General features: G+C 42.6%; 1 protein-coding gene across 22 annotated transcripts in view; it reads left to right on the top strand.

Annotated features, from left to right (window-relative positions):
- nfasca (neurofascin homolog (chicken) a) overlaps positions 1–12,540 on the top strand; it is a 174,574-nt gene that overhangs the window by 101,607 nt on the left and 60,427 nt on the right. For 20 of the 22 annotated variants that reach the window (XR_001341979.2, XR_001341981.2, XR_001341978.4 and 17 more), the window contains 4 exons: positions 1,349–1,545; positions 1,755–1,877; positions 3,943–4,113; positions 7,762–7,809. Coding sequence is in view for 17 of the 22 variants with exons in the window: in XM_014410352.3 (XP_014265838.1) it covers positions 1,349–1,545; positions 1,755–1,877; positions 3,943–4,113; positions 7,762–7,809 (539 nt within the window). In the remaining 5 variants the exon portion in view is untranslated. The remainder of the gene's footprint in view (positions 1–1,348; positions 1,546–1,754; positions 1,878–3,942; positions 4,114–7,761; positions 7,810–12,540) is intronic. The other 2 variants (XM_014410364.3, XM_014410357.2) reach the window with 1 other exon arrangement.

Raw genomic sequence — 12,540 nt, 5'->3', positions numbered from 1 at the left:
ACGTCGTTGAAGAGAAATTTTTTAAGCCATGTTTCCGAAGTAACAAAGAGGCGACGGATGGTCTGGATATACCAAATATAACGTCTCAGAACACTCCAGCTCACAGGTTAGTCTGCTCCAAGCATTTACACGAAGGTCAGTGTTTTGTAGTAGTTAATGCGTCATTTTTCTTAACATAATTGGTGATATAGGTTACAAGCAAGTCTGGCGCTGAACAGAAATTGTCGCGCTATGCTCCTTTGTTTATTGTGCATAAATAGTGAATTGTCCTGACACAATATTGCGTTTCGCTTCTGTTATTATGGTACATTGACAAAAACATATACTTTTATTCACAGGATAAAACAGTTGTTTTGTATCACTAATTGCCCAGTACGATTACAGCATACAGTATTATTGTCACTGCTACATTTCTGTGATGCTACCAGAAATTATTTCCACTACTAATTAATTACCGTTGAGCTCAAAGGTTATATTAATAAACGGTTAAGGAATGTGTATTTATGACGACGATTTGTGAGACTGGTAAACTTACCTTTGTTCGTACGATGGTCTTTCGTTCTACACGGTGCATTTCAAGGTCCTGCACCCATCCGTCGGTAAACTGTACCTGGGCTTGTTGCAGTGACCTGAAGTTACTAAACTTCATGAGTGTATGCACTCACTCCAAGAACCGTGTAATTATAAATATGAGCGTGGTGAAAGTGGGCAGCACACTGACGTATTTTGTCCCTCTGTGTGCTCGTAAGGGTCTGACCCTTTCACTCCTTTGATTTTTTCCTCGTATCTTTTCTTTGTCTTTTCGTGGAGTCTGTCTTTGTACGGACTGGCATTGTTCTCCTTTTGTTTTGTACATTCCTTTTTTGTGCGGCAAAGAAAAAACAAGAAGGTATTGGAACCGGAGAATGAACGTTTTGCGGTGCTGCAAATGCTTGCATTTGATGCGGTACTTGGATTGTTTTGCCACGAGTTCCCGGAATGCAATGCGCGAAAATCACATGATTGCTAAACAAGGGGGAGGGTGCATCCGGCCTCCTCGGCTGTAATTGGTCCAGCCCAGAGTCGATCATGACCAATTGGCCAATCCAACACCTTTCATTATATATACCCTTCCTAAAAAAAAAAAAAAAAATCCATCGGCCCATAAAAACAAAAAATCTCCAGCGGCCCACCGGGCAAATGCCCGGTATGCCCGATGGCCAGTCCAGCTATGAGAGCTGCTGTTTATTTGTGGTTATATTTTGCCCGGTGTTTCCTGCCTCAGTGTGGTTACACATAGATAATGTCTGCTCTTGGAAAACAAGGTTATAAGAGATATAATTCTTTGATTTCTTCAACTAAATCTTAGGTTTTCATGGCGAAGAAATGGGAAGTTTTTCAATATTGGGAAAGATCCCAGGGTGACGATGCGAAAACGCTCGGGAACCCTGGAGATTGGCTTCCGCAGCGGAGGTCGGCCAGAGGACTACGAGGGAGAATACCAGTGTTTTGCCACCAATGACTTTGGAGTGTCTCTGTCCAACAAAATCCTGCTCCGGGTCTCCAGTAAGATCACAGAACACACTAATTGCTGTTTACATGTCATTCATTCATTTGTGATATGCAGAACACACCCCTTGAAACTTTGGAGTAATAAGTGGATTCATGGATGGTGACAGATATCTATCTGCACCAACAGCTCAGTGCTAATTGTATTTCTTATATTTTCAACTAGTAGCTGAATCCTGTTGTTCATATTTCCCCCAATCCTCCAGAGGCTCCTCTGTGGCCTAAGGAGGTGCTGGAGCCAGTATCTGTGACTGAAGGCTCCGCACTGGTTCTACCTTGCAACCCCCCACCAGGTCTGCCTCCTCCGTTCACCTTCTGGATGGACAGCAGTGAGTTTCAAACTCCCCCAATCACTAAACCCTCTTCTTTTTTGTAGCATGTGGTATCTGTTTCCTCGCTGTTAGAGAGACACTTGTAGGAATCTGAACCCAGACTGGCTTCACCTATCAGTCATTCATTCTTAGGGATAACCTGATTGCTTTGTTAAAGTTCTTCAGCACAGCTAGCTTGATGTATGAGGTGCATTTTATTTAGGACTCCTGTGTTTTTTCTGATTCCCGGCGCCTCGTGCTGCTCTGGTCCTTAGGCTTAGGCTTCTCTGCACAAGTTCATGCCACTGTTAGCTGACAGAGCAGGCCTCATGTTCAGCCATTAGCTGTTTTACAGCCAGAGGCAAGAAGCTATTTAGTTGAACAATACCAATTTTTATTCAGTCCAGTCTATAATTCTCTATGTAAAACTGAAACTGAAATATAGACTGGACATTTGTCCTGCTTGGAAACTGACATTGCTGTAAATGGCTGTTAACCTGAACTGACCTGTTCACCATAAAGCTTGTGACACAAACACAGTCATAAACAAACAACAGGAAGCCAGAGCAGACACACCGATGCATCATTAGGATTGCTGGCCCAGCTGCTGATTGGTCCTGGGGCTCTGTGTTAACAGTCAGATGGGTTATGTCACCCATCGCACACTTACAATGGGGGATGCTTCGCCTTGACATCTGTGTGGGTGTACTGGAGGATTGTCTGTAGTGACTGTAGAATAACACATCAGCATCCCACATAGCAGGCAGGTCTGGCCCAATTGTGGTTTGGTGTATGTGGCCCAGGCTCACAGAAAACAGCTCTGGCCTGGATCCAGCATCAAGCTGGCACTTCTGACTGTTTGTGAGTGTACACTTTATCCAAAACCTAGTGAGGGTTTACTCATGTTTACCACCGGGTGGCTGTAGCTCAGGCGGTAGAGCAGGTCATCTAGTGATCGGAAGGTTAGTGGTTTGATCCCTGGTTCCTCCAGTTTGCATAAAAGTGTATAAATGTAGTTAGGAAGCACTCAGTTTATGGAAAGGGTGTGAATGTGGTATGTTGTATAGAGTGCTTTGAGTAATCCAGGAGAGTAGAAAAGTGCTATGTAACAATCAGTCTGAACAGAGTTTCGTCATGTTACTTTTGCACAGGACCAGCAGTGTGTCTGCAACACGAGCCATGTGCTGGCTCGTGTGTGGGCCACCTCTGGCAAACCAGATCTGGGCCACCAAAGGGCCGTCATTGTTTGCACTATGTGGGCCATGTGTAAGCACATTGTGTGGAGCAGATCTGGGCCATACCAGTTTTGCTTGAGCTGATGTTGATTTGAGTTATATGTGAAAATAGACGCAGCAAACTGTCTCCAGTAGCCCTGAAGAGATTGTTACTTCTGTGTTTGTAGGTTGACATTTTGGCTTTTCCAGAGATCACTTATGTGTCATGGTAATACTTCAAGCAGCTATATATGAATGACACAACAAAGCATATAATACCAAGCAGAGTCCATGCAACAACGAAAATATTGGGTGCAAATATTGGACCTAACAAAAAATTGTTGGAAAGATAACTTTGTCACACGTCAGGACGCTTTTAAGGAGTGACATCATTGTGCTTTAACTGAATTGGAAGTTTAAACGACATCAAAACGTTGGATAACCATCTGTTGCACTCAGTCTAGTTGAGAAATGTCGTCAAACTCTAGATCAAACATAGACATACTTGTGGCAAATATAGAAGTGGTCTGTATTTGTTTTATTAGTCCCAGCTGCTCAGATGACATGGCCCCTCTTTGCATTCTTTCACTGCAAGAGGAAATCTTGCATAGGTATTAAAAAATGGAAGGAAGGCACTTTGACTCAACCAGATTTAAAAATAAAGACATGTCTGTTTAATGACCTGGAAGGACCACTTTAGAGCCAAAAACCTGTTTTACATCTTTTCAGGTACACGCTGAGCTGCCCAGATCCAATCTAGCATTGAACATTATTGAACTTGCAGCTGATATATGAAATCCTAAACTTATCGATGTGGTTTCATTCCTTCTCTCTTATTCTTCATTTCTGTCTGTTCTTGTGACCTTGAGATATGAGTCCAATCCCTCAGGATAAACGAGTGTCCATGGGTCTTAATGGAGACCTCTACTTCTCCAATGTTTTGGCCCAAGATGCAAACACAGACTACAGCTGTAAAGCTCGCTTTCTGTTCACACACACCATCCAGGAGAAGAACCCATACAAACTCAAAGTTCAGACCAGTAAGTATGCAACACACACACACACACACACACACACACACACACACACACACACACACACACACACACACACACACACAAACTAATTACGAGTTGGATCCTGAAGCAGTCAGTTGCCAAACTGATTATTGCTGTTGTGTCGTTAGAGCTGCTGTTTCCTGCTAAACTCTTATCTGCTTTGTCTGTTTTGAACACATACACTACTTTAACCCAAGTAGAGTAAGACCCCATCTATCTAACTGGAGAGGATGTTATGACATGTCATGCACGAAACCATAACCTTTGTGATGATTTCCTAATGCTGCCTCTGAAAGACCAGGGCCCTATTTCAGGAAGCCGGTTTAGAAAACTCAGAGTGAAAAACGATACGCAGGGTTGAGTAACCCCGAACTGTCCAACTCGGAATATTCGGTTTCAGAAAGGCTGATAACAATTAGTTCAGTCAACGCGGAGTTGCTTTAACCCCAAGTTAAGCACGCGCTCGAGGATACAGAAAGCCCTGATAAGCGGAGCACAGATTAAGCGAGTCACCATGGAGACGGAGGGAAAGAAGGCGCGGTCAATGTATTTCACAGCGCTTGAGGCTGAAATTCTGATGGCAGCATATGCTGATAACATGCAAATTCCGCGGAAAAAAGTAACACAGCCATAGCTGCAAAAGCATGCATGGCAAAACATAGCCGACAGAGTCAATGCGTGAGTGTTAATTTAAACATTGATCGAGGGATTTCCACCCATTTAACACGTTATTTTATTATATTTTATTTTTTATTTCATACATTTGATTTTGTGATGTGATGTGAGCGCAGGTGCAACCCAACAGGCCCCAAACGTTCCTGGCAGCAAGTAAAAATGAAATATAAAAATATAGTCCAAACAGGTAAGGTGTAATTGTATTATGAGCCATAGTGCTTGGTCTGTTTGTCCGATGTAAATCAATTGCAGTTAGAGGCTACATTAATTTTCCTTCTGTAAGCACTTATTGAAATTATCTGAGCACATTACAAGTACATATTTGCTTACTCTGTATGATCAAATGTGACCCGTTATAGCCACTAGAAAAAAAGCGGAGGCCCGAAAAACAGGTGGGGGTCCTCCTCCACCACCACTCACAGAGGCTGAGCAGTTGGCCCTCAGCCAAAACAGTGGGCGCCCTGTGGCCGAAGGCATCTCTGCGGGGACATCCTCTGAGTCAATAACCCCGCAAGACACAAGTGCCTACATAAGGGGTAAATTCAAAATAATACATGATGTGCATACATCCTTTCTTCACAGTCACCTTTGCAGTGCTGCTCATTCATTTGATAAACTCTTTACCATAATGGATTATTTGTAGTGAAGTTATTTTCCTACTGATTTTGCCTTCCTTCAGTCTTGGTTGTCTTTGAGAGCATAATGACAATGAAGTGTAAGGTGATTGGTATGTTTGTTAATTGCCATTTGGTCCCTTGTAAGTTATAAGTGACCTGTATAAACCTCATATTCTATCAGTTGATGGTGGTGGTGTACTGCATCTGGTGCAGCCTCCTGTTGAGCCAGACCAACATGCAGTTGTGAGTAATACTCCACAGATTATATGAGTTTACAGTAGAACAGCAATGTTGTTTATTTCTTTACTACAGGAAAATAATGAAGAAACATTGACAGCTGTTACAGAGGAGGAAGCAACAGAGACACTTTATGAGGTTTACATCTTTTAATACTTTGTGTACAGGAAATACAGGCGACCAATAAAGCCAGTTGAACAAAAAATCTGTTTATTCTTCTTTCAACATGTTGAGGTGATGGGTCAAAGGAAATGATTGTGACATATGGTGTCTCTGACTGCTCTTCCATCTTGTATGTCCGTGGGAGGGTCAGGATGTTCATGGTTTGGATCACTGCTGATGTCTGGTTCAGAAGGACAGTGTTCTCCTCTAATTGTGGCAATGTTGTGAAGAATCACACATGCCACAATAATGTCACATGCCCTTTCTGGGGTGACCCTGAGTCTTTGCAGGCACTGGAACCGGGCCTTAAGCATTCCGATAGTCATTTCAACTCTGGCTCTTGTCCTGCAATTAGCCAGATTATATCGCTGCTGTGGGCCCGGTTCAGGGTCAGGGTAAGGGGTAAGCAAATAGGGTAAACATGGATACCCCCTATCACCAAGCAAGCAGCCAGTGAACTCTCCTAAGACAGAAGGATACACTTCAGTTCAAATGTCCCTGAAGCAATTGGTCTTTATATATTTTAAAGTATTCTCAACTCACCATGTCCAAATTTTGTGCTCAGTGTACATTCACGGAATATTTGTGAGTCATGGACAGAGTCTGGCCGCTTGGCTTCCACATTTGTGATAATGTTGGCAGCATCACATATGATCTTCACAGTGCAGAGAACACAAATTAGCATCCATTACTATAATGAAATAATTTGTTAGTTTGAAATGCTACAGGGAACTATGTACCTGTACATTAATGCTGTGGAAAGACTTCCTGTTCACATAGTCTCCTTCATTTACTGAAGGAGCAATGATTGGAATGTGAGTGCCATCTATACAGCCAATCACGCCTGGGAACCGTGAAAATAAATGTACAATTTAAGTAGTAGTTCAAGTATCACCACATCATAAATTAAGTTTTGGTCATCCTGATACCTGCAATTTTGTGGCATCCCTCTTTGATAAATCTTGTGGGTCTATGACCGGGGAACACAAACGAGTACAGGAGACGTTTCAGTGCAACTGTAACATTCCTGACTGCCCGACAGACGGTAGCCTTGGAAACGTGCTCAGCGTCACCAATATTATACAGAAAGCTCCCGTTTGCAAAAAACCGAAGGGCAATACAGATAATACGTAATGAACTGAGAGCATGTCCGCGATGTGTCACATGCGTAATATATGGCCTGAGGATGTTATTCACATAACTTATAGATTGTGCTGAGAAACGGTAACGTTCGCACAGAAAATCATCAGGAAATGATAAAATGTCCAAACGCGCTCTGATCACTCTCTCCCGGCGGTGAGCTCTGCGGAGAATTTGGGCTTCACGATCTACTGGCTCTTCAAGGAAGTGGCACGCCATGTCCGACACTTCCTACTGTCAGGTTTCCGACAAAGAGGCGGGGACAGTCAGGGTTAGTTGTAGTAAACCTGCTAGGGGGCAGGTTAGCTTCACGGCGTGTGTCGTCATAGTGACTCACTCAGGCTTCAGCTGAACTCGCTTTGTGAAACCGAAAACCCAGAGTTTTCGTTAACTCAGGGTATACTTACTCAGTTTTTCCACTAAACCGGCTTCCTGAAACAGGGCCCAGATTGTGAAATGTTGGATCGTTCTTCCAACAGTTTGTTTGAACATTGTTACACGGAACATTGTTACACTGAACATTGTTACACTGAACATTGTTACACTGAACATTGTTACATTGAACATTGTTACACTGAACATTGTTACATTGAACATTGTTACATTGAACATTGTTACATTGAACATTGTTACACTGAACATTGTTACATTGAACATTGTTACATTGAACATTGTTACACTGAACATTGTTACATTGAACATTGTTACATTGAACATTGTTACATTGAACATTGTTGTCAGGTTGTGTGAGTGTTTTTATGCAGATTGATGTGCCACTGTGTGTGCCTCTTGTTTCTAGAGGAGCCATACAATGACACATCTTACAATGCCTCTGAGCCCCACGGTGGTGAGTTTCCTCTTCCTATAAGGACAGCTCGGTTTCCTGTTCACCTCCTAAGGGTGTAACGTGGTGCTAACCTTCTGACTCACTGAAGCTCAGTCTAACCTCCTAACTGCTCTTTACATGTGTAGAAGTGGGTTAGTTTCATACTGAATGATACGTTTGGGTTGCTTTATTGTGTTTCTCTTAATGTTGGCTGTTTTTTAACTATTTTAATAATGATGTAAAGACAATAACAAGCTACAACCTAACTACCTATAGCTAAAGCAAATAACACCTATTATCCCATAGTGCCGAATGCCAAAATCTAGGATATAGATTTTAAGCTAGATTTTAGTTGTTTGTTGTAGTCAGTGTATTGACTGTAAGAGTAATATGAAGCTTAAAGACTTTGGTGACTACGAAGACCCACATGGATCAGAAACACAGAGGGTTGTATGACTGAGAGGAAGGCCAAACCCTGATGTGGCAGTATAGAGCACAATGCGTAGCAGCTTGAACATGACAATGCTTCTAACATTTCAGTAGTATGTACTATAGAAATAGAAGGTGGCAATAGAGGCTCAGTGAACAGATCTTCCATCACATTCCTGTGTCTGACTTTGTGCCCACCTCCTGTGTTCCTTGCAGTTTGCCACTCATTTAGTCAAAAATAGATATGATGCATATATTTAGTGATGTGGAGGGGGAAGCTGCTTGTAAAATACACTGCTGCACATTGAGCCTGGTTAACAATGTATTCATTTCTTCAGTACTTGACAATGACTGTCTGAAATTTGAGAATGGAGTGCTTTGATTGGCCAGTGGCAGCCCAGTGTTTGGGTGGCTTTAGATGGACGGGTTGCTGATTGCCTCAGTTTCAAATCCACTAATGTAAACAAGAGACAGTTTTTAAACTAAGTTTGTAATTAATCACTTTTGAAAGACTTTCTCACCTGGAGATTAGATAGGTGCTGGAATATGGTGGCAGTGTGTTCTTAGTAATGGTACATGGGATGCTCTCCTTAACCAGAAACATCAATGAAGGTAATGACCAATAGACTGAAAACTCACACTCCTGAGATGGGAACATTGGAGCTCGTAACTGAGGAATGCTTTGAGAAAGACGTGTGGCTGTGGAGATCTTTGAGTTCCATTAGTTGTGAGCTTCAGGTGGGCCGACTGTTCGGTACCACACAGCTCCCGGTTTGGCCCTTTGACTCTGTCTGTGATTGGTTGGGGTGAGAGAAGGAAGACAGGATAAAGACATGCCGTGGAAGAGAGACAGAGGTTAATAACAGATATGATTCAATGCAGAGAGGTCTGTTAACACATATTGAGTGAGAAAGGTGACTGGAAAGGAAAAACTCAATGCATCATGGGAATCCCCGGCAGCCTACGTCTATTGCAGCATAACTAAGGGAGGATTCAGGGTCACCTGGTCCAGCCCTAACTATATGCTTTAGCAAAAAGGAAAGTTTGAAGCCTAATCTTGAAAGTAGAGATAGTGTCTGTCTCCTGAATCCAAACTGGAAGCTGGTTCCACAGAAGAGGGGCCTGAAAACTGAAGGCTCTGCCTCTCATTCTACTTTTAAATACTCTAGGAACAACAAGTAGGCCTGCAGAGCGAGAGCGAAGTGCTCTAATAGGGTGATATGGTACTACAAGGTCATTAAGATAAGATGGGGCCTGATTATTTAAGACCTTGTATGTGAGGAGCAGGATTTTGAATTCTGGATTTAACAGGAAGCCAAAACAGGAGAAATCTGCTCTCTCTTTCTAGTCCCTGTCAGGACTCTTGCTGCAGCATTTTGGATCAGCTGAAGGCTTTTCAGTGAGTTTTTTGGACATCCTGATAATAATGAATTACAGTCGTCCAGCCTGGAAGTAATAAATGCATGAACTAGTTTTTCAGCGTCACTCTGAGACAGGATATTTCTAACTTTAGAGATGTTGCACAAATGGAAGAAAGCAGTCTTACATATTTGTTTAATATGTGCATTGAAGGACATGTCCTGGTCAAAAATGACTCCAAGGTTCCTCACAGCGTTACTGGAGGCCAAGGTAATGCCATCCAGAGGAAGAATCTGGTTAGATACCATATTTCTAAGCTTTTCAGAGCCGAGTAATAATAATGGATTGCATTTATATAGCGCTTTTCGGGACCCCTCAAAGCACTTTACAATTCCACTATTCATTCACTCTCACACACTGGTGGAGGCAGCTACAGTTGTAGCCACAGCTGCCCTGGGGCAGACTGACAGAGGCGAGGCTGCCATATCGTGCCATCGGCCCCTCTGGCCAACACCAGTAGGCGGTAGGTGAAGTGTCTTGCCCATGGACACAACGACCGAGACTGTCCGAGCCAGGGCTCGAACCGGCAACCTTCCGATTACAAGACAACTCTTGAGCCACGATCGCCCCAGTACAATAACCTCAGTTTGATCTGAATTAAATGGTAAATGGTCTGTATTTGTAAAGCGCTTTACTTGGTCCTAAGGACCCCAAAGCGCTTTACACTATACACAATCATCCACACATTCACACACTGAATTAAGAAGCAGAAAGTTAGCGGCCATCCAGGTCTTTATGTCTTTAAGACATTCCTGCAGTTTAACTCATTGGTGTGTGTTATCTGGCTTCATGGACAGGTACAGCTGGGTGTCATCTGCATAGCAGTGAAAATGTATGCTATGTCTTCTAATGATACTGCCTAAGGGAAGCATGTATAATGTAAACAGAATTGGTCCTAGCACTGAACCCTGTGGAACTCCATAATTAACCTCAGTGTGTGAAGAGGACTCTCCATTTACATGCACAAACTGGAGTCTATTAGATAGATATGATACAAACCACTGCAGCACAGTACCTGTAATACCTACAGCATGTTCTAATCGCTCTAATAGGATATTATGGTCGACAGTATCGAACGCTGCACTGAGGTCTAGCAGGACAAGCACAGAGATGAGTCCACTGTCAGAGGCCATAAGAAGATCATTTGTAACCTTCACTAAAGCTGTTTCTGTGCTGTGATGAGCTCTGAAATCTGACTGAAACTCTTCAAATAAACCTCTGCAGATGATCTGTTAGCTGTTTGACAGCTACTCTTTCAAGGATTTTTGATATGAAAGGAAGGTTGGAGATTGGCCTATAATTAGCTAAGACTGCTGGGTCTAGAGATGCTTTTTGAGTAAAGGTTTAACTACAGCTAGCTTGAAGGCCTGTGGTACATAGCCGATTATTAGAGATAGGTTGATCATATTTAAGATCGAAGAATTAATTAACGGCAGGACTTCTTTGAGCAGTTTTGTAGGAATGGGGTCTAAAAGACACGTTGATGGTTTGGAGGAAGTAATACTTGTAGTAAACATGACTATAGTGGTTTGAAAACATGAGAATATCATCCAAGTAGACAAAGATGAAGCAATTAAGGAAGTCCCAAAGCACATTATTTACCAACGCCTGGAAGACAACCAGAGCATTGGTAAGTCCACGTGGTGGGACAGGGTAGATGCCCCAGGTGAGTATAGAAGGTAGTCTTCCACTCGTCGCAATGGGATCGTAGATGTTTCGCAAAGATTGTGGCTCTTTGCAGAAGAAGTTAAAAGGGAGAAGATAACAGATGTAAAGGTTGTTTGTTTTTAACAATTCAAACCTCTAAAGTTAATGCAAGAAATCCAGCTCCCAGGAAATAGGACGAGGGTGGGATGATGTCAGCAGCTAATGAATGGTGGGTGTGTTTTTCCATTGGCTCGTGTTCTGATTTGGTGAGACTGTATAGGCAGCTTAGGGGCAGAGATCAGGCACCAGGTAAGGATGTCAATAACACAATTGTATGGTTGCTGGGAGGCAGCGAGAGCCAATCGTGATGTTCAGTCAGGATGGAAGACAAATGTGGACCCTCTAAACCGATTATTAAGACAACAGCTTCTCCTGGAGGAAACATAGACTGCAGACCAAAGTCATCACAACTCTTGCAGCCAAATGCAGGACACTGAAGTAAAAGTTTAACAGGTACAGAAGAAAAACACGTAATATAAGTAATACAAAGAAGTATTTTCTGAATGGAGTTGGCAGAGGGACAGGCAGATAATTCACTCAGATGAAGATTCAGGTGGATTTCCTGAATTATCCATGGATGTCCTGTTAACTTGGACTAAGAGGACATCCAAGTTAGTCCAGTGTAGGCAAAACATAACAGAGTAACCCGTGGTACATGTGGAAGCCACAGTAAGTACAATGAGCTGGCATCGACTGAGGGATTTCTACAGCCTAAGTAGCAGGAAGGGAATGACCAGCTGCACACAGCTGTGTTATTATAAGAGGAAGAGAGGGAGACAGACAATGATGCGTTCACACAGCTGGACTCCCAGATGGTGGTAGAAATGATGCCATCCTTTTTGGGCAGATAGTCGTAACGTGTGTGAGATGGAGGAACATGATCCTTTATTTTTCTGGTTGATAAATATGAATGACATGACATTTAAATTCCAAAGTGTGTATAGTATTTGACCATGTGTTATCAACATTTTTGTAAACAATCATGAATATCGAGTTATGGAATATAGAAGATGTTTGACTGCACATCGGTTGAAACCTAACGTGTGTGTGCTGGCAGCAGAGTCATTATTAAAGGATCACACATAAACATAGAGTAACACACAAACTACCCTTAATTCAAGTACACAGAGAATCTCTGTATTAATCATGCAGACAGTACTGTGAAAGAACAGGATTTGGGAAGATGGGATATGTCCC

Source organism: Maylandia zebra, linkage group LG5 (genome assembly GCF_041146795.1).
Source record: "Maylandia zebra isolate NMK-2024a linkage group LG5, Mzebra_GT3a, whole genome shotgun sequence".
NCBI classification, from domain to species: domain Eukaryota; kingdom Metazoa; phylum Chordata; class Actinopteri; order Cichliformes; family Cichlidae; genus Maylandia; species Maylandia zebra.
This window is presented reverse-complemented; position numbering and strand designations above follow the sequence as displayed.